The 23475-nt window shown below is 38.2% G+C and overlaps 1 protein-coding gene across 1 annotated transcript in view; it reads left to right on the top strand.

Moving 5' to 3' along the window:
* ABCA2 (ATP binding cassette subfamily A member 2) overlaps positions 1 to 23475 on the top strand; it is a gene marked incomplete in the record, with an annotated part of 2505641 nt that overhangs the window by 1636335 nt on the left and 845831 nt on the right. Inside the window, 1 exon segment of the mRNA XM_044058216.1 lies at positions 19323 to 19513. Within this exon segment, the coding sequence (XP_043914151.1) occupies positions 19323 to 19513 (191 nt within the window).

Here is a 23475-nt window from a genome sequence, read left to right on the forward strand (position 1 = left end):
GAGTGGTTACAGGATAGCAGGTTCTGATGGTCATTATCCCAAAATCTTATGTGCCTCTGATGAGGTCATTGTTGTATTTGTAATGCACATCATTTGAGGATGTGACTGTTCTCAGAAATTTGTAATTCTGCTTATGTTATTCCTTTGCCTAAACATTAATCAGTTTACAAGACTGAATCCTACAGGCTTTTATCTTTGCTGTTACCACTTGATAAGTTTTTGGAATAAGCACCAACAAAGCATCTCAAAGAAACATAAAGCCATACTGTGCATTGCATGATTGTCAGTGTGGTATCAGTAAAGGCTATATAGCACTATTGCTAATTTTCTTTCATTTGGTAAACTTTGTTGGCAAAGAGGTGGATGAAAGCAAACTTACTGGTGTGTTTTCTGTATGGTTTAAATAGTTTAGCTCTGTTCTGGTTTGACAGTTATTTAAGTAAAAGGAACATTTTTCATAGGTATATATATAATAAGGCAACATTGTTAAAAGTGGTGTTCAACAGTGATCAGTTCTTGTTGCAGTAGTCTGCATTTCATTTGTTAATTATTTATTATTTCAGCACTTACACATAAGTAAGTAATTTTGTGCTGATGATATGGCTATCTGGTTTTCTCGTCAAGTACTTTATTGTGTCTTTTAACCTTAAAGAGGAGACATGCCTTAGTTATACTAAGACATATTTGACATGAACCTTCAGATTAATCAACAAAACACACTGCACGTTTCATAAGCACCTACTAATACTTTGCATAGGTTAACAGGAAATGGGATTTTCCAACTTCTGACTGGGTCTGGTTCAGTCTTTGCAACCTTTCAAATACCTATATGTTACGTTAGAACCTGTACCAAACTTGTCAGTTGTTAATAAGACAGTATAGAAAACGTTATCATTCCTTACCAGATGCAGCTGTGTTAGTGTTCTAACAACCCAGGTTTGGTAATTATTGGTGGTGATAGTACTTAGTCAAGTCCAACTGTTTGTGATCTCAAGGACTTTAGTACAATATTGCTTTGGTCCATAGTGTCTTCTTACCAAAATTACTATAGTAGATTAGCACAAAAATGAAAAAGATATAAATGAACCGAGACACACCCAAGATAATACTGTTTATTTGGTTAGCGCTTTCACAGGTATTCAGCCTGCTTCTTTAGACCAAATAGAGTAAGTGCAAAAAACTCTTTATATAAAATAGTTTCAAACACCAGTAAAATGTATGCATCAGTTACTACAACTGCAATGTAAAATGTTACATTGTATCCTAATCAGCATGTGCAAACTTATATTAAAGACGTGTACACCTTACAACACGCTCACATAAACTTGCGAGCATATGTTTACATAACCTGTCGACTAAAAGTTCTTATATATACCATAATAAATCATATTATGCACCATATAAATAAACATAGTATAAACCCACATATCATAATATTTATAGCTAAAAATCCTAAGACCTAATGTGAAAATAAAAATTTCAGAAAGTAGCATCTAAGCAATATAATACATGATACATGTTGCCCCTTCCTAAAAACCAAAAAAAATTATTATAATGTAACATGCATTCTTATTTTCTAACACACAAATATATTTAAAAATAACATTTAACAACATAAATCAGATTAATCTATTTAACCTGTTCAACTTAAAAACTAAGGAGTGTGGTTGTAATGCTAAACTGAAGCATATTGGCCCTGCAGAAGTACTGTTGAAATATTTAACATTCTATAATAAACAAACAAAACACAGTAAATCAATTTACTGTACCATATATTCATCTATATGACTTAATACAAACTAAGTTGAATAATGTTCTGCCTTTGATGAACTAATGAAAGCAAGGAGAGATATACGTCTTATGGTCATGACTTAAACCCCAAAACATAATATATAGCCATTATCAAAAAACATATCACGAACTGAAAGCTAGACTATTCATAGTGAATTATGGTAATAACCTAATATAAACCTTCCCGTATATGACTAGATGGTAGATATACATCAATTAAATTAAAAAAATACAAACGGCTAGCCTTCGACGTAGGTAGCAACATTACATGCAATTCACTGCCTTGCTGCCAGTCACGTATAATCTTATATTCCTCGTCATGGTATAAGAAAACGTCATAAGTAACCCCTCATTTAAATAACCCTGTAATTTGTAACTAAGGAAAATGAGAAGGCAGGTGTATATCTTATAATAATGACTTAAACCCCAGAACATGGTATGCAGCCATTATTTAACAAAGTATCACTAAGTGGAAACTAGACTACTTACACTAAGTTGCAACAAAAGTGATGCCTTAATGTAAGCCTTACCCTGTACAACTAGATGGTAAGTGTACACCAATTAAATTAAAAAATATATATAACCAACTAGCCTTCAAAATAGGTAGCAACATTACATACCATTCACTACCTTGTTGCCAGTCACTTGTGATCTTATATTACTATTCATAATATAGGAAGACATCCTAGTCCCTTCATATTAAAAAAATCTGTCAAAGACCCACAGAAAACGAGGAGCTGGGTAATATATTAAACAAATTAAAATGATGATTAACCCGACGTACCCCTTATCACAAATAATTTAGTACTGAAGGATGTGCACCATACTAAATCACTTAAATAAGCATCTAGCTTTCAATGCTGGTTTTAACGGAATACACCCGTTCAGTCCCTTACTATTATCTGCATGTAACTTAATGATCCATTTTGTCTCATTCAATTCTATTATATTTCTGTAGTAGATTGTCATACCTTCCCCAGTTTTCCATAGTTACTCTGAGCTCTCTGCCATTATCTGCCTATCTTAGATGGCCTGGTATAGTACAGCACATAACATTTCTGAAACACACAAGCCCCATCACCATGACAAGGTAGAGGCTCAGAAAGGGGCTTTATTAGGTTAAGGGTTTCAGATTCCACGTAGGGAATAAGCCTTCCCAGTTTTTTCAGCTACATCTACAAGTAATGTTCATACGTTGCAGCAAGTTTTAAATAAAATATTATTTAATGACTGAGGCTGCAGAAAGTAATATCACTTATTACTTTGCATACTATGCTAGCCATGTTTATGATTGATATCATGATTTACAAACTATGGACATCGTAGATCTTTGCAGCTAGTGGTAAGAACTAAATACACCGCTAAAGGACTTATTATTTGCTCATTGCTAATGCATCTTATCCCCATGCTTCCTACCTAAGCTGCGCCCTGATTTATAGACTTTTCTACATTCGCTTTTTCTCCTCCTACTACTATTCTCAGTCTTCTCTTTCTCTAACTGTATTCCATGCCTTTAACTATTGTCTTGTGTTGTGCTCATCTCCCTAGTTCCTACTTCACATCTTAACTGTATATGTTTCTTCCATGTTGCAGATATTTATCATAATTATAATTGTTATTGTGATGCAAGTTCTGTGACAGTTAAAGTAATGTCATATTAAATGCTGTTGTATGTATTGTCTCCATAAACCTGCTGCTGGAGCTTTTTTCCCCAGGTCTGTGCTGAAAATGGGTACTTATGAACCAGTCAGACTTTCCTGATAAATAAATAAATAATTTATGTAACGGATTTTGTGATTAGAGTAGTGCGGTGGTCCACATGGACTCATTTTTACCACTGCTCAAAGTCACACGTTAATTATACATCATAAGAGTTTAAATGCTTTGCATTACAATAATAAGTATGCAGATATGAATAAATGCATGTTTACATGCATAAATTGTAATACGTAATGTTACTAAGTAATGTTGAAGTACAGGCAAGCAGAAATGGTAGTAAAAGCACTGATAGTGAAAGTTGGAATGCTTTTCCTTCCTCATTTAGGGAATTGCCTTGGTTAAGGGCATTTAGGGTGAAATTTAAAGCTTCACTTTTAGATGAAGCAGCATGCAGATTTAGTGATGAAATGATGCACCTTTTCTTCCCTTACTATATTAGTTGTCAGGTCTTATGGATATTTATACCTCACGTTATGATTTTTTTTTTGTTTTCATTTTGCTTTTGTTTTTCAAAATGTTTGCGTACTATTGCTGTATGTTTTATTGTATGTATTTGCTTTGGCATATATATATATATATATTTTTTTTTTTTTACTTATCCATCCTTTGTTGACCTTCCGTATCCATCCTTTGTTGACCAGTTTAGTCCCACTAGGCTTGTGGTCTCTTTTCAGGGGAGACCTTAGGGGATATTTTATATTACTAGGGGAAATTTGGCCAGGGCATCAAGGAACTTGCCCTACTCTTCTGAGTTACTAGATTGTACTGGAGGCCACCTACAGCAGAATGGAAGAGGACAGAAAAGCTATGGAGAGTTTGGAAGTGGAAAGTGAGAATTTAGAGAAAAATTTGTTGAATATGGAGATTAAGCATGCAAACAAAGATTCCTGTGTGGTGGATGTTACAGATGAGCAGTGTTTAGCTGTATTCATGGAGGAGGATGTAAGAGAGGTTGCTGAAGTGGTGCAGATAACAAAAATGGTGTCAGGATGGCTTGCAGATGATGATCTGTTAAAAATAATCAGTCGGGATGATCCAGGTGAGAGTTGTGCTGCTTCATGGGCTGGGATGGCATGGGCACTTGGGAAGTGCTGAGAATGGTAATGTGGAAAAGGATCCAGGTCATGTGTCAGTAGAAAATGCAGCACATAAAACATGTATACTCTAACCCTGACTAATACTTCTGTCCCCAATCATGCTCTCCTCATACTTTGCTAACCTTTTGTACATGGATGCTATGGATGCTGACCTGAACTAACCAGTTATGTAACATCCCACTAGTACCTAACAAGTTTCCCTTTTTACTACTTTATAAGAATCTTTATATTAGCTGTACAAAAAAAAAAAAAAAGACTCTGTATAAGTTTTTCCATATTTAGAATCTCAACAATGTTCTACTATTATCTTATTGTTGTATAAATTGTATGGTATACTGTAAGTTATGTTGTTGCCTATGATTGGAGCTTTTCTCCCCGGGCTTCTACTGAAAATGGACATATATCCAGTTAGACTAGCCCGGTCAACAAATGTAAAATAAAATAAATAAATAAATATAGCAGTGACAGAAAGTAAAAGAGGAAAGCAGCAACAACCTGAGAAGATGTTTGGTTTTGTTGCAACAGATAAAGCAGTAAGTAGAACGTATGCAACAGTGATAGCAGGTAAAAAAAGGAGAGCAACAACAAACTTTAAGTAAAACTGTTTTTAAAGAGACCAACTGTGAGGAGAAGATCAAAAAATAACACTGATTATGTATGGCGCAATTTAGTAACTGTTCTGGATTTTAAATCTCAAGTAATTCAGTCTTTTATACTTTTGGGAGAGAGACTCTTTGTGACTTGCCTTTTGAAACTGATGGACTGATGATGAAATTTGTGGAACTGTGTATCAAAAAGAAGGACATTTATCCATGGAACAATTATTTGTTTTCTGGTAGTAATTTAAATATTAAAATAATGTGACTTTGCTAATTAGAACTGATGAACTGGAAGAAGACCATATTAACAATGCATGCAGGGTCTGTGTAAAAATGTTGATAATATTGTGAAAGTCAGAGATGAGAAAAACGTCTGGAATGGAGGGTGAAGGTTGGAAGCTGTTTTATAATGTGGGAAAAAAAACAGTGAAACACTTGCCAAGTGTCATTTTTGTGGCTGGTCATGGAGGGACAAAAAGATATGATAGCCAGCCTCTTTTTTAGTTATTTTTGGCATGGTACAATGTAACCAGTGTGGTGAGAAGGGACGTACAGCAAGAAGGTGTGTGCCTGCAAAGGGACACATTTTGGATAGTTTGTCAAGAACAGACAGTAAATAATGAAAAAGAAGGAGAAATGGAAGAAATGTAGAAGAGGAAGGATACGAAGTGGTTGGGGGAGGGGTGAACTAGCTGAAGAAGATAGTGTAGATGAAGAAAAGATATTGAGAGAAAAATGAGGAGAGAGAATTCATACAGGAAGAGAGGTCAGTAGAAGAGATCAATATTAATATTTTTTACAGTTCTAGCCAGTGAAAATCTGATTCTGAGGATCAAAGATGAATTTGTTCATAAACCCAGGGAAAAATATCCAATACGGGAAAGAGTAAAAATGAGAAAACTAAAATGTAAATGTATTTCCCCTAAACTTAAAAAGAAGGAAAAATAATAGTTTTAGAGTGTTTGCAGTAAATGTTAACACTATTATTAACACTGTAAGAAGGATAGGGATACAGGAATGGTGTGCGAATTGTGATGCGAATGTTATTCTCTTAGAAGATAAAAGATTACCGACAAGTGAAGAAAGACTGTGGGGTAGAAAAGCAATATGCAACTTAGGAAGTGAACTTTGTCCTGGAGTGGCTCTGTTGTGTAACAAAATGCAGTGAACATATTAGACGTAACGTTGGTTAGGATGGGAAGGATAACTGTTGTGGTTGTGAAGTGGAGAGAACATGTTTATATAATTATAGCATTATATGCATATTTAACTAGCAAGGAAAGATAGAAACTGTTCCATCAAATATCAGCCTATGTGGCAGTTAACATGAACATTTTAATTGTGGAGGGGTGGGCTTTAATTGTGATTTGAGGGGGAAATGCAAAAAAAAAAAAAAAACATTGTAAGTGACAAAATGTGGTAAATTAGCTGTGTGATACAAAAGTGAATGGATGTATAGAAGGGAGGAGTCACTTGGATCTGAAATTGATTATTTTGTATTATTGGAAGGCTTGTAAGTAGCAGACAGTGATGCAGTCGTGACGGACTTTTCAGACCGGTTAGCAATACGGATGAAGAAGATGGAAGAAAAGGAGTACATTAAAATAGGAAAGTGAATAAAAAGAATAAATGAGAAATTATAGGCTGAAATTTGAAAAGTATTGGAATAAAAAAGAAATTATAGGCTGAAATTTGAAAAGTATTGCAGTTATGGAAGGGTCACATAACCAGAAGGACTTCTATAAACAATGGTCTAAATGATAGATTGAATTGAACAAGAAGTTTAAAAAGTGTCCCACCCCCAGTGGTAAGACGATGTAAGAAAGAAGGAGAAAGTAAAGAATGGGAAAATGCATATAAATATATTAGATAATTTAGAGAGTACTGTACAAGGATATTATGATATAGAAATAAATAAATAAATATATATATATATATATATATATATATATATATAAAACAAATCAAGACAAATATAAGGCATTACTATTTTGACAGAGATATTATTTACAATGGAGAAGGGAGGAGGTATCTGCATATTTGGGGAAAGCAGTAAAGGATGATATTAATATAATGTGGGAAATGAAAAATGTACAAGCAGAGTTACAAACAAAACAAGACCAAATTATGAGTATTGTAGTACAGAATGTGGAAAATATGTATAAGATAAAAAAGAAGGAAAATAAGAGAGAATGGAAAGTAAAACAAAAATCCAGTACTAGTTATGGATGGATTTGAAAGAGAAATAACTAATAGTGAATTGGATGAAGTACTTAGGAAAGTAAATGTTGATTCAGTATCAGGCCCAGATGGTATACGGAATGAAGTGTACAGTAAATGAATAGGTTGGCAAATAGAATATTTTGTAAATGTAGTGAATGAATAGTTGATGGAAGAGTTTGTTTATGAAGAGTTATGTAGTTGAATATTACAATTTATATGGAAAAAAGATGAGAAGAATGAAATAAAAAAAAATGGAGACCAGTTATACTAAATTTTATTTTATGAGCATAACTCAGAGGAGAATGGAAGGAAAGATGAATATTATGAAAGAAAATATATATTGTATAAACGTTAAGGGGTGTCAAGAATGGTTATTCATTGGGAGAGAAACTGTGGATGATATAAGCAAAGGGAAGGATATGAAACCTATGGTAGGTGTTATTAGAAAGGGATTTGATACAGTAGGACATGATGCTTTGTGGGATGTTAAAGAGAAGTATGGAATAGATAATAGAATTAGGAAAGTATGTATGTCAGCATATCAAAATAATAGAAAGGTTTAATGAAACAGTGTCTGAGTATTGAAATATGCATGAAGTGTGGTATAAGACACGGATGTCCCATGAATGGAGTATTGTTTGCATTGGTAGTACATGCGACAGTGAGTAAAGTAGCTTAAAAAATGAAAGGCGCTAGGTATGTGATGCAAAAAGGTGCTGGTGATTCCAGTAGTTTTGATATAAACAGACAATACAGTTATAGTTAAGAAATACATATGGATGAGGGATGTGCATGATGTTCATCATGTTGCCCTGCTGCAGTCATCACACTTGGGTTATCCTGTCGTCAGGCGGTCCCGCAGTCAGCCCGAATTCCAAAGTCTTGGTCCGGCATCGGTTGCTGTCGCTTCTTCCCTGACGTCAGTGCGCCAGGGGTATATAAGAGGCATCCGACGCCATTTTCTTCAGTCTTTCTTGCCGCACAGTGCCCGAAGCAGAAGCAGTTCATAAGTGCCGGTCGGCCAACACCTGAGATTTTCGAATCGAATTTCAGTCCGAAGTCTTCAAAGCTAAGTACCCCGTTGGGGAACCTTTTCTTGCCTCAGTCCGATGTCAGAAAAAGTTAACAATTGCATTTCTTGTGGGAACCAAATACCTCATAAGGACTTTCATTCTTATTGTATACCTTGTCTTGGCCCAGACCACGACGTCACTGGTTGTCGGTTTTGTGCTAGGTTCAATAAGCGAACTATAAAGCGACGCTTTGATTTTGCCCGACACTACTTCAGTAGGAAATTTAATTACACTATGCCGTCGGAGCAACCGACTACCAGCGTGCACAAAAAACGCAAAGATAAGGACAGGCAGCCTAAATCCAAGCCAGACTCCGAGACCTCGGCTGGGCCAGTCGCCGGTTCTCTGGTTTTCAGAGAGGCGCCTACACAGCCCCTGATGACCGCAGAATTAGAACCCCAGACCGCTTCGGATTCTCAAGCAGAGAGTTCTAGGCTGACACAGCCATTTTCTTTAGGCCCTACCGACAACATTGCAGAAAGGGAAGCCGGTGCTGTGGAAACACCTTCGGTTACAGAAGGTGTCTTCAGACCGACTACTCTCACCATAAAATCTTATGCTAAGCTTAAGACTCTTCTAAAACCAAAAAAGACTTCACAACTGACCCCAGTTCAAGGACCCATGCCTAAGAAACAGATGCTTAAAATGGCTGAAGATTTGATTTCTTTAATCAGGGGTTCCCAACCCCCCCCAGACAAAAGGCCTAGACAAGAGGAGGATTATGCCTCCTCTGATCAAGTGTCTATCTCCTCAGGCTCCTCTGAGGAACAGGATTACTCATTTCCCCCTTATGAAGATTCTGATGCTGAAGATTCCATTCCCTCAGCTTCTCCCCCTGAAGACTATTCCTTTGGGGAAACCTTACATACCATGAGGGAACACTTCCACTGGGAAGGTCAGGACTGCTCTGACTCAAAGAAAAGGCTCCAAGAGTTCCTGTTACTCCCCCAGCACAGATCACTTGCTATCCCTCCAGTTTTAGACATTGTGGATGATGGTTACTTAGAATCTAGTCTAAATCCAGATTCTCTGCCTCCTGCTCCAGCCAAACCAGACAGATATTACAGAGTGCCTGACACACACAAATTCCTTTACAAAAGCCCTGTTGCTGACCCAGAGACAATCTCCCAGGGTCCCAAAGGGGCTAAGGCTTCTATGGCTAAAAATCCTGTACCCTCTGAAAGGGACTCCAGAGCACTAGATAGGTGGGGGAAGAAGGTTTACACCTCAGCTACTCTAGCTATGAGAGCACTAAATTGTCAATTTCACATGCTGAAATACCAGCAATTCCTAATGTTTCAAATAAAACAAAAGATGAGCACGCACCCTCAACAGTCTGAATTCAAAGAAATGCAGGATCTGTTGCATGCAGCTGAACAGGTGCATACTTTACAATGTGGATTTGATTCCTTGGAAGCTTCCTGTAGAGCAGCTGTTACTGGGTCTGTTATACGTAGGCATGCTTGGTTAAAGGAACAAACTCGGCCTGATCATGTTAAAGCAAAGTTACTAGATGCACCCTTACAGCAGGATGTCTTATTTGGGGTTAAAGCAGAAGAGGTTTTAAAGAAAATGGAGGATAAGGCTAAATCTATGTAGACGGTCAACGATTTCTTACAGGTACAACCCCCATGCTTCAGCAGAAATTGGCCAACAAAAAATTGGTCCTTTCCAGCTTCTGACAGACCACAGAGGGGTAAATACAGATGCCCAAGGGGCAGAGGTCAAGCTCAAATCCCTTACAAACCTCACCAATGGGGCACTGCAACACAGAGGAGAGGAGAAGACAGGCCCCAAACTACTAGAAGACAAACACAATGACTTAAAACTAAAACTGCCAAGCAAAGCTCTCTTGGCAGCTCCCTTGGGAGGAAAATTAGCATTTTTTGCAGACAACTGGTGCATCATAACAAAGGACAAATGGGTTCTAGACATTATCTCTCAAGGATACAGATTCCATTTCCACACCTTGCCAAGACTAAAAGGAATGCCAAACCTGCCACAAAATCAATGGGCAGAGGCTCAAACACAAATTACAGCTCTCATGGACATGAGAGCCATTCAGCTGGTACCTACACAGGAGCAAGGCCAAGGATTTTACTCAAGGCTCTTTCTAGTCCCCAGAAAGGACAATGCATGGAGACCCATTCTGGACCTTTCTATTCTAAACACCTGCTTGCAAGTACCCAAATTCAAGATGCTAACACTACAGCAGCTTCTTCCCATGTTGGGCAAGAAAGCTTGGCTAGTAACGTTGGACCTCAAGGAGGCTTACCTGCATGTTCCTATCAGACAAAATTGCAGAAGTTACCTCCGTTTCATTGCAGGTTCAACCTATTACCAATTCTCTGCACTGCCCTTTGGCTTATCTACTGCGCCCAGGGTCTTCACAAAGTGCCTGGCACCAGTAATTGCATACTGCAGACAAAGAGGAATTCAAATATACCCATACCTGGACGACTGCCTCATCCAAGCAGAAAGCAAGGACACTCTCTTACAACATCTGGCTTTTGTAAAACACCTTCTAAGTTGCCTAGGATACACAGTAAATGAGAAGAAATCAAGACTAGTGCCCTCACAAAATATGACATTCCTGGGTGCCAACTTGAATACAATGGCCCAGATGGCTTATCTGATGCCAGACAAACAACTACAACTAACTCAATACTTCAAAATAATGGCAACAAAGACCCAACTCCCTGCAAGAAAAATTCTGCAGGCCTTGGGCTTCATGGCATCTTGCATACTACTAATACCATTTGCAAAACTGCATATGAGGAAATTACAATGGTACCTGAAAAGCATATGGACTCAACAAAGCCACAGCTTGGAAACAATGATACCTCTCATTCCCTGCCTTCAACAGGAGTTTCTAAGGTGGTCACAAGCATGTCACCTCAACAAGGTTCAGCCTTTCACCTTACCCCCAGCCAGGCAAACTATGACAACAGATGCATCCGACTACGCCTGGGGGGCACACATGGCAGGACAGTGCGTTCAAGGCATATGGACTGCAGATCAAAGGAATCTGCACATCAATCAAAAAGAAATGCTAGCTGTACAGAAAGCTCTGACAACCTTCAAGGACCACTTACATCCAGGACAGCTTATAATAAGGACAGACAACACCACAGTAATGTGGTATATAAACAAGCAAGGGGGTACACACTCCTACCCTCTATGCAGGCAAGCAATGACCTTGTGGAACACAGCACTGGCTTACCAAGTTCAACTACAAGCACAATTCCTGCCAGGAAAAAAGAACACACTGGCAGATGACCTAAGCAGGAAAATCATGGATCCCCACGAGTGGAAACTGGATCCACAAGTATTTGCAATGATAACTCAAAAATGGGGGCGCCCAGACATAGATCTGTTTGCCAACCCCCAAAACTATCAGCTATCAAACTTCTGCACAAGGACATTCCACCATCAAGCTTGGAAAGTGGACGCCCTCTCATTCAGTTGGAAAATGTTGACAGTATATGCCTTTCCTCCATTGCCTCTTCTCACAAAGGTGCTGCTGAAAGTCAGGATGGAGAGACCCCGAATGATACTCATTGCCCCAGACTGGCCACGCAAGCACTGGTACCCACTACTAAGGAACATGGCTCACGGCCCACCATGGATTTTACCACAAATCCCTCATCTGCTCACACAGCAAGATAGCCAGATTCTACACAGCCAGCTCAAAACCTTAAATTTGGCTGCATGGCAAATCACCTAAACAACCAGCCAGCTCCTCTTTCACAAGCTGTTATGGATATCATTCTGGAGGCCAGGAGGCCCAGCACCAGGAAAGCCTACTCAGACAAATGGAAAAGATTTTGCGCCTGGAACCAAGCTAAAGGCCAAAATACCCTTGAGCCGGACATACCTCAGATTCTACAATACTTAACTGAGATGTTACACAAAGGTCTTTCTTTTTCATCTATTAAAATTCACGCCTCAGCTATTTCAGCTCACTACAACACGGATCCTCCCTTATTTTCACACCCACTTCTAAGGCAGTACCTCAGAGGGGCCAAAAACATTAGGCCTCCCAGGAGAGCACCAACACCAACTTGGGACCTCAACTTTGTTCTGAAAAAACTTACGCTGCCACCTTTTGAGCCAGCTTTCTCAGCTGATTTACAGTTTATATCATGGAAGACTGCTCTTCTGCTAGCAATTACTTCAGCCAGAAGAGTCACAGAGCTACAGGCACTAATGGCAGTAGACCCTTTCCTCATTTTTCATCAAGACAGAGTTTCTCTATGAACTAACCCCTCCTTTATGCCAAAGGTGGTATCCAGTGTGGCTCTAACTCAAACCATCCATTTACCCACCTTCTTCCCAAATCCACAGAACCAAGGAGAAAGACTCCTGCACTCCTTGGACATTCACAGGCAACTACTTTACTACTTGGATAAAACTAAGGTTTTCAGAAAATCTGACCAGCTTTTTGTATCCTATGCTACAGCATCACAGGGTAAGGCTATCTCTAAACAGACCATTTCCAAATGGATAAGACATTGCATACGTTTCTGCTACACCCATCATGGAAAACCAGTTCCTGCAAGCATAAGGCCCCACTCCACCAGGGCAGCTGCTACATCTACAGCCTTCCTCAGGGGGGTGCCAACCAAGGATATTCTGGAAGCTGCAACTTGGAGTTCAGTACACACCTTCACCAAACACTATCACTTACCACTCTACTCTAAGACTAGAGCTGGCTTCGCCACTGCAGTTTTGCAGGGCCTTCTAGCCTCCTCTAACCCTGTTTGACTCCACCTCCCATCCTTAGCTTTGGGATTCAACCCAAGTGTGATGACTGCAGCAGGGTAACACAATGAACATAGTACAGTTTTGTACCTACTATAAATGTAGATGTTCGAGTGTACACCCTGCTGCAGTCCAGGTTACCCTCTCTCCATCCCCTCTGACCTAACTGAAACCTTTCAATACCTTAAAATCTGATACAACCTTTGTGGTGTATTTGCTTATAGCTGGAGGGATGTTTTGTTTGTGCTAAACTTTTATTATTGGTACTATCTACTGACCACCTTTTGGGGGGACCTGACATCTGGGGCAAGAAAAACTGGAGAAAATGGCGTTGGATGCCTCTTATATACCCCTGGCGCACTGACCTCAGGGAAGAAGCGACAGCAACCGATGCCAGACCAAGACTTTGGAATTCGGGCCGACTGCGGGACTGCCTGACGACAGGATAACCCAAGTGTGATGACTGCAGCAGGGTATACACTCGAACATCTACAATTATGGTAGGTACAAAACTGTACTTTTGTCTGAATAGATTTTTAAAGGAAATGAGAATAATCTTGAATGAAGATAAAAGCAAGTGTTTGGGTGATGTGGTCAAATTGAAGGCATGTATTTCTTAGTGAAATAAGTATCTTTGCTAGGGATAAAATTTGGTGAAAATGATATAGTTATGATACAATGATAGGGTTTGATAAAAGAAATTAAGGAAATGTCTTCTGTGAAGGCTGTATAGATTAGCATGGGTTTCAATATTAAACCCAGTGAAAAGAGGTGTGTTGTGCATTAGTGAAGATGGAAAGGGATTGGGCTACCAAATCCAGTTGTTTATTCTGCTTCTTAAAACTTGCATAGAATATTAATGTGGCTAAAGGAAGAGAACTAGAAATTAGTAGTGAGACTGTTAAAATACAAGTACAAAAAGTTGCGGGAGATGATGAGAATAAGAAAAGGAGAAACAAAGATGTTAATGAAGAAATTAAAAATTAAGAAAAACTACGAACATGGAAAATAAAAACTGATGATATAGAAAAAGATAGGAGGCTGTGGTATAATAATGTGATGAAACAATATTTTTATATAAATCCATGGGAAAAATTGCCAGAAGAAGTGATTAAAGCCACTAACATAAGGAAAAAGTGATGTACCAAAACAGTAGAGTATCAAGATTTCTTATGGAGACTGGTAATAAATAAGTTACCAGTAAAGGGAGCATAACCTATAAAAAGAAAGTTGAATGAGTGTGTTTATTTTCTGAGGAGGAAGGGACAACAGAACATTTTTTTTTTAAAGCAAAAGTGTGGGGAAATTCTGTAGAAGGTTGTATGAAGAATATTTTTTTGAGAATAGTAATGACATAAGTATATATATATATATATATATATATATATATATATATATATATATATATATATATATATTAAAATATGATTATGTATAGATATTATAAGAACAAGAAAAAAGAATATGACAGAGGGGTACATACGAATTTATTTTGTGTAAAATGGGTTATTTGGAATGAAAGACTGAATGAAATTTTGTTTAATGGGAAATGGACTTTGGCAGATATATTGTGAAAAATGAAATAATGTTTTTTGAAGAAGGACTGGGGTCAATTATGGAAGCATAACAATGAGGATGTTATAAGAAAAATGATAAATAATAAAACAAGTAATAAAAATATGTATATATGTGCCTGTAAATATGTACATTTGGTAAATATGTAAATAATGTTTTTTTTTTTTTTTTTATATTGTGGTAAGTAAAAGACACCTACTCTTTTCAGTTGGTGCCATGGCGCCTTCTACAGCCACCTGATCTACCACCAACTCAGGTAGATGGGACCTAGGTTTATTATCTTATCCGAAGGTTAAGCCACTCAGAGGGGTGACCCCACCCTTTTGCTACTCTACAAAGTCAGCAGTCCATCTACCTAGTGTCGGAGTAGAACCGATAACCTTCTGCACCAAAGATGGATTATGCTACCTTGTTGTGTCACTAACACTACTATACAGTACACCAAAAACACACACATATATATGTATATATGTTTTTCACATATATACATACTTATTTACACAGTGCTGGTGGTTCTTGCCTTAAAGGTTTCTAAAATGATACCCAGTTCATGTAGATATTGTAAATATGGAAAAGCTACTGTTTTTTTCTGTTTTGATGCAAAATATTGTATAACGGCATTGTATATGCAAATCTATCATTTTAAGTACATAAAGTCAGAAGGAAGTCATGTCACTTGGTGAGCAACTTTTTAATATCATTCAAATTGATTGAAAAAAATGTCTGAAACAACTTTCAGTGAACCTCAGAATAAAGTTATTTTTGCAGAAGGGAAGCTATCAGCGGGACACCCTCACCCCCCCCCCCCCAACCTATATATACCTACTTCAAGGATGCACAACAGTGAAGAAAAGAAACTCCACTGTTGGTAAAAGTTGTTTTACCCAAATTTCTTCATTAAATCTTCATTTGCTGAAACAAATGTCAGTTAATTGACATGTTCCTGTCAACATCGCTATATAGTGTATTATTTAGTGAGGTAATTGATTATCAACACACAATTTGCGGTGGTTAAAAGAGTAGGCTTTAGCCCTAGAAATTCAAAGAGAGGTTGGCCTTTTATAAAATGGGAGTGGTTACCTGAAATACTGCTTGTAGTTGTCATGCCAGAAGAATCATTTTGGTGTGTTCGTGGAGGAAAGACATAGACATTTTCCAGTGGAAAGCCATTAAGCTCAGAAGCAGAGACTGTATTTGTGAGCACTTGACTCCAGTGGCAAAGAACTGTTAGACTTTTATTTTCTAAGAAGTGATTGCAGCCCTTGTTTTATGGAGCATGTGGACTGCAACAGAGAAGGTGCTGCCAAACAACTAGTATGTAATTTTGCCTGTAATATTGCTTGCACTGAATTTGTGAATATTTTGATAAACTCATAGACTTTCATGTTACACACACACACACACACACACACACACACACACACACACACACACACACACACACACTCTGTAACTGGACTGTGTTTGAAAAAGGCCTTTAATATTGCAAAATTGTTAAATATCTAAATAAATTGGTAACCATTTGAAATGTCGGGACCAGGTAGATCAAGCCCTGAAATATAGAGACTGAATTGCTGAAAATGCTGACTTACATATGCTAAGTCCAAGATGGCCATTTCCAAGAATATTCCCTTTTGTCCGAGGTATGGTCATCTCGGAGTTGGTATATATAAGTGTGTGGGTTGATGAGGACTTGCCATGTTCGAGATTCACTCATCTCCAGTAGTTTTGGTCCTTTTTTTCCCTGCTTGTCGGCACTCATCATTTCAAGTGCTGACATTTCAATAGGGAGTCAAATATGACATCTTATAGTGATAATCATTAACCATTTAAATCATTTGGCTCTTATAGTGATAATCATTAACCATTTAAATCATTTGGCTCTTATAGTGATAACCATTAACCATTTAAATCATTTGGCTCTTATAGTGATAATCATTAACCATTTAAATCATTTGGCTCTTATAGTGATAATAATTAACCATTTAAATCATTTGGCTCTTATAGTGATAACCATTAACCATTTAAATCATTTGGCTCTTATAGTGATAATCATTAACCATTTAAATCATTTGGCTCTTATAGTGATAACCATTAACCATTTAAATCATTTGGCTCTTATAGTGATAATCATTAACCATTTAAATCATTTGGCTCTTATAGTGATAATCATTAACCATTTAAATCATTTGGCTCTTATAGTGATAACCATTAACCATTTAAATCATTTGGCTCTTATAGTGATAACCATTAACCATTTAAATCATTTGGCTCTTATAGTGATAATCATTAACCATTTAAATCATTTGGCTCTTATAGTGATAATCATTAACCATTTAAATCATTTGGCTCTTATAGTGATAATCATTAACCATTTAAATCATTTGGCTCTTATAGTGATAATCATTAACCATTTAAATCATTTGGCAGCAGTGTTTTGATGACTGGACCTTTAGTGGCAACCATTTTTGTATGAAGCATAGGTAAGCTAGTGGTTTATTGTAAAAGATGTGGAAAGTAAGAGGATATTTGGAATTATTATTCTTCCACATATTAAAGACTGCTGTGTCAGAATGCATCACAGGCCACTTCAACCACTAGTGAGTTGTGAAGCCCACTACCCAGCTCCCCAGATTCTGCAGCTTACAGTCCATATGTCTTAAGCGTGGTCTGTGTCTTGTATCATTGATTTTATTCACTGGAACTGCTCTTTATGAAATCACATACTGACTGAGCAAGTAATTTTTTTTTTCAAGTTTTAAAAATGTAGCAACCTCAGTGATACAGGATGCAGTATTAGGTTCACACATTAACTATACAGAAGGTTTTGGGAAAAGTTTGTAGACTGACATTGTATCTGACTTTAGTCACTGAGGTTAAGACTTTAAATTATGGCTACATACAATAAGCACATACTAAGTGTATTCTTACAAAACCGTTATACTGTTACTGCAAAAGGACTAGCTGTGTTTTCGTTGTATGAGTTATGTTACCATTTTATAGTATTTTCTTTTGAGTCACAAATTGAATGAAGGATATGGGAGTTTTGAGATCCATTATGGATTGGGGTAGGTATTTTATAATAGGATAAATCTGTCAAAGTAATTATATCATTAACACAGTGAAATCCACTAATTCCTTATGTGAAAATAATGAAAGACAGCTGTATAAAGCAACCATTGTAGCCATGACTCTACCACTCTGGTAACTATAGTGATAAAGGTTTTGAGTAAAGAACTTGTCACTTTAATGTACACTTATTTATTTGGAAAATATAGCCAAAAATTTCTGAGATGTCACTTGCTTTCCTGATGGCATTGTTAAACTGTCACTGAGTGTGGAAATACCATTTCAGTAAATGCCTGATATTTAAAATTAAAGGCATTTACAGAAAGAACTGCTAACTCAGTCTAGTATACCTTTTTAGCAAAGGTGTATGAAATGAACATTTGTGTCCTTACACTTAAACATTTCTATCAGAATGTGTTTGTGTAAAACGTAGATGATTGTGTTAATCCCAGCAGGGGTCATCTGTATTTTGCAGTGCAGTAAATGCTGCCTCTCAGGTTTTTGTTTTTTCTTCCTTGATGCAGAAAAAAGGTTTTTCAACCTTGAAATAAAGGCCCGTGTTTTATATTAAATGTCAGTTATGTAGACATATTTAAATATTGGCTGCTGACAGTTAGTTGGACAAATCTGAGTATTACTTGCATAGCTTTTTTAAATGTTAATTCATTCTAACTGCTGTGCTGAAGGAACATTGCTCCCAGTTAAGTTATGAATTATATTTTTTGTTAGGCACATCTGCCCTTTTTTGTCACTCTTTGACCCCACTGTCTGTTGATCATCAGCACTCTCTTGATCAGCCACCCTTACAGAGTAGTGCAGTTCAGAGCAAGAGTCAACTGGAAGGGGGCCATCATTCAGTCAGTCACTGAGGTGGTTTGAGATTGTTTTTCAGGCCGCATCACCCCATGTACACTCAGTGATGCACCAGGGAGGGATATGCATTAAGCTAACCAAAGGAGATGTCCCCTTTTACAACAGGGGTGTTCCTTTTAAGTAGTCCTGCCCCTACCTGAAAGCAAGAGAGGTGGTTTTCAGTGTCCAGCAGAGAAATTCCATCTTTTCTGTGTGCCCCTAAGTGTGCACATCCCCCATCCCACCAGGAGAAGTGAGTAGGCCATGTCCTGTCACTCATGTCCCTTCTTGCCTCACTCCTCCCATGTCATGGCCGCTAATGGAACCCCTTACCTGGGTCACAGTCAGGGCTCCATGCATCTTTTCATGGTGCTAGGTTCCTTTAAAGCTTTTCTTCAGTGGAAAATTTAATTTTAGACTTTCCTAGAGAGGTGCCTGTTAATGCAGGAGCTTTGAGCAGTAAGGCCAATGGACTTACGAATGATTAAAAATCAATAAATGTTGCTGAAGTGATGATTGTTGGAGGAAAAAGCTTACTTATTTTCTTTATTTCCCAACAGGTAATGAAGATGATGGGTCTGAGTAATGCAGTTCATTGGGTTGCATGGTTTATAACTGGATTTGTTCAGCTGTCTGTCTCAGTTACAGCCCTCACTGCAATTTTAAAGTATGGTAAAGTTCTGATGCACAGCGACCCTTTCATCATTTGGCTGTTCCTGTCGATCTATGCTGTTGCTACCATCATGTTTTGGTAAGTAGCTATCAAACAAGTAAGTAAGGACAGTTTACATGCCCTCCCAAAATGTCAGAGTGGATGCATTTAATTGTGGAGCTGATGCTCAGCTAGCACGTACATTCTACGAATAGTAAATGGTGTAGATATTTAGTAATGCAGTGAGGCATGAAGTACTGTCTGTTAGGATTTTACCCACACATGGTGCCTTGTGGTTTAGTTGTGAAATACAGTCAGATGATGTTTTTTCTTCCTTTAAAAAATAAGGCTTTTTGATCAAGTCTTGCAAAGTAAAGGAAACCAGGTTTCATTTTACGTATAGTGTGTGTGTGTGTCTTTCGGCTTTTCCCGGTTAGGGGTCGCCACAGCAGAACTCCGGTCCGCTAATGATTGGCAGTTGATTTTTATGTACCGGCTTGCCAGGCCTGATGCACAACCTTCAACGAAGGTACGCCCATTCATGCATGTCTCCACGCAGAAGACGCTCTAGCTGAGAATCGAACCGGACAGCGTCTTACTGTGAGGTGACAACTAAATGACTCCTAGCATACTGTTTTGGGGATACTCCCAAATTTGCATTTAAAATGCAACAAATCTGTTAGCATTGGAGAAATATTCAGCAAGTAGCTGAGTCTGCATTTGTATGAACAAGCAGTAAAGTGGCTGTGTGGTGACTAGTGTTAAGCACACTTATGGAGATAAAGATCTGATATGACCTTTTTTATAGGTTTAGGTTCATAAAGGCAAGTAATAGGTTAGCTGTATTGTAGGCCATTTTAAGGCTAGCCAATTTGTTTTCCAAAGGTGAGAATCAAACCCTGTACCTTGTGTGTGTTACGTAAACACTTTAACCAGTCTACCAACATCTTTGTTTGTTAATAGGTGTGATATGCCAAATGAGTGATTATTCTGGGACCTTTTTGGAGTATTTTTGTTCCTGATCTTAGGAGTCTGAAGAGGAGATGCCCACCATACTATTTTGATTACTGTTTGATTTTGTTTACCTATATTTATTGTAGAAGTGTGCCTACATTCAGCCTGTTAAGTAGAAAAAAAGTGCATTTCAACTCTGTCATGCATCTGTGTGATAAAAAGATACCAACACAAGTTTGGCTAAATTTTAAAGGTTTTTAGTGCAATATTTTTGTTTGTTTCTAGTTGAGTAAGTTAATCTTGCTTGAGAGTACCCTGTTATATAGCCACCTAGTGTTAATCTTTTTTTTCCATCCACATTTCCTGCAGGCATAAGTAGTTTGCTGTAAAATGGTGGCTTAAAATACATCTCCCATAGCAGAGGTTCTGCAGGTGGATGAGCTGTCTTGTTGAAAGACTGTTTTATTGAATTTGCTGTCCTTCTCAAAGGTGGATGTGATCCTGAAGGTGATATATTTAAGTGAGGGGTGAGTGTGCGTGTGTGTGTGTGGGGGGGGAGGCCCCTCCTGTAATTTAGAGTTGTACCACTTCGGTATGAAGCAAATTGAATGAAATGATATTTCGGTGAGTTGTCTTTTGATAAAAAAGACCAAATCTGTTCTTACTACTTTATATTTGCGGTCCCCAAGAAAATAAAGCTTGCCATCAAATTATATATTTGATTGCCTTCATCAGGCATGTTAGATGCATTAAGTTCAGAAGAGTGGCTCTGCAGTTCATCACATCATTCACAGAAATGTGTCCTCAGTATACTGAGCACCTGCTGGCTTTTTAAAGTGGTTTGAATCAGTGGGACATCCTTGGGTTGGTAGTGGGGGAAAAGCCTTACCAGTAAACAGTACCGCTTATTATTGTGTGCTCTGCATCTGGAGTACAGACCAAATGTCTTGTGGTCTTAGCTGTAACTACAGCTTTATTTCTTTTCCTTGCCTTCGTGACTTGTTGATTGTTACCTCCTCCAGCAGATTTCCACTCTCAGCCTTCAGGCCAAGCTTGATCACAGCCATTAGATATGTCCAACTGAAGTAATCTTTCTGTATTTGCAAATCATTGGCTTCATTGGTCTTTAGACATCACTGCTGCAGGACTGTTCTCCTACACTGGCCTTCTTGATGAATTGGGTCTTAAAGCAGTAGAAGCTGTAGGTTATTATTATTATCGTGTCACCATCAGGTTTTGTATCATTATGCATTTTCAGTGTTCTCATAACCTCCTATCACAGTGGATCCTTTAGTGAGTAGTTCAGTGCCAGACACCTCAGAACCACAGTGAAATGGCCAGCTGCTCACTCGGTGTTGGCATTCTGCAGGCATTTTTTTTCTGGTGGTATTTTCACTTCCTGCTTTGAAAACTACCAAGGGTGTTGACCTTGTACATCTTGGAGGAATCTAGGATGACCAAGTGAATTGGAGCAACAGTGCTTGTCTGTTGCAGCCCACTGGGATGGAAGTCTTCACATGTATTTCTTGGAGTGAGGTCGGTACTGTATGCCGTACACACCCTGAACCATTTCCCTGGACCTCTTTCAGTTACATATGATAAATAGCCGCTGATGTATCATGTCAACAGGCATGGTCTATTAAGTCCTACTTCATCCAGAAGGAAGTACTCTGTGCTTTCAGCTGAACCCATGACCATGATGTAACTGTATTCTTCAGCAGTGCCAGCATTAAGCGTGTACAGCATTGTATGGCAGATGATCAGAGGAGAAATTTCTCTCTCCTTGTAGATCTTTAGGCTTGTCCTTCAACAATGTATATGCAGCTCTGTTTGTGGATTATTTTAAAATAAATCTCTTTATAAAAGCATGCATTTCTGCCAATATTTGACTTCCTCATTTAAAACACTGAAAGATGTAGCAGGGAAGTTTGGTCTTTGGGTGAGTTTATCTTTTTGCTTATTTGTGTTCCCACCATTCTGTAAAGCTCTGTGTTCTGGTTTGAAAGCCTTCACCTCTCCCAACATTTTATCTTACTCATGTGTGCTAACCTTAAACTTAACCCTGTTCATGCCCCTAACCCCATCCCAACACATTACCTGACCAAAAACTGTTTCCCTTGGTAGTATCATTAAACAAGACCAGTACAGGTGCACTTCCACACACACACACACACACACACACACACACACACACACACACACACACACACACACACACACACACGGAAAAATATAAATTATCCACAACTATGCCCTTACTCTAACCATAACTGACAAAATCCAGTTACCTGTACTAATGCATACCTCAAACATTAGAAAACACTTGATCCTATGTTCGCTGACATTGGCGACACCCTTTGACGAAAACTGCCAGTATTGCAATTTGATGACAGTCTCACAGTTAGACATACACCAACATGTTGTATTATATGTGTGTGTGTGCGTGTGTGTGTGTGTGTGTGTGTGTGTGTGTGTGTGTGTGTGTGTGTGTGTGTGTGTATATATATATATATATATATATATATATATATATATAGTTTACTACTGATATTTCGAAAATACAATCCTTGACCAATTAAAATATCAACCCAAATTGTGGAAATCTGTAAAGTCGATCAGGCAAACATGTCGAAACCGAATACATTGACACCCATAGTTCAATGTGTTCAACATAACAGTAAGTGATGTCAGTCACCCACGCTATGCAGTGCAATGTACCGTTAGGCATCAAGTCAACAGCACACGGTATTTACTAGTCTGCAAGGGGGCAAGCCCCCCTGCAACCCGGAAGTGGGAGGCTACACCCCCACATGCCCTGCAAATTTTATATACCAACTCCAACATCATGCTACAGTGAGGAAATGGATAAATTCCCTGTTTCTACCGTGACCTCTGCTCACAGTACGTTGATTTGCATGAAACCATTGATAAGGATATGAAACAAGAACCATTTGTACTGTAAAACATACAGCTGTGTAGATATTGGTGAGTTTGTGGCAACATAGCAGGTAGACCTGCAGATGTATCACCATTTGTACACACAATGAGGAAGCATCACTGCAGGCTGCCTCCTGGCTGTCTCTCAATGTCAAAGATACACTTATGCA

This window comes from Protopterus annectens, chromosome 16.part0 (genome assembly GCF_019279795.1).
Source record: "Protopterus annectens isolate FY-2018-M chromosome 16.part0, PAN1.0, whole genome shotgun sequence".
NCBI classification, from domain to species: Eukaryota; Metazoa; Chordata; order Ceratodontiformes; family Protopteridae; genus Protopterus; species Protopterus annectens.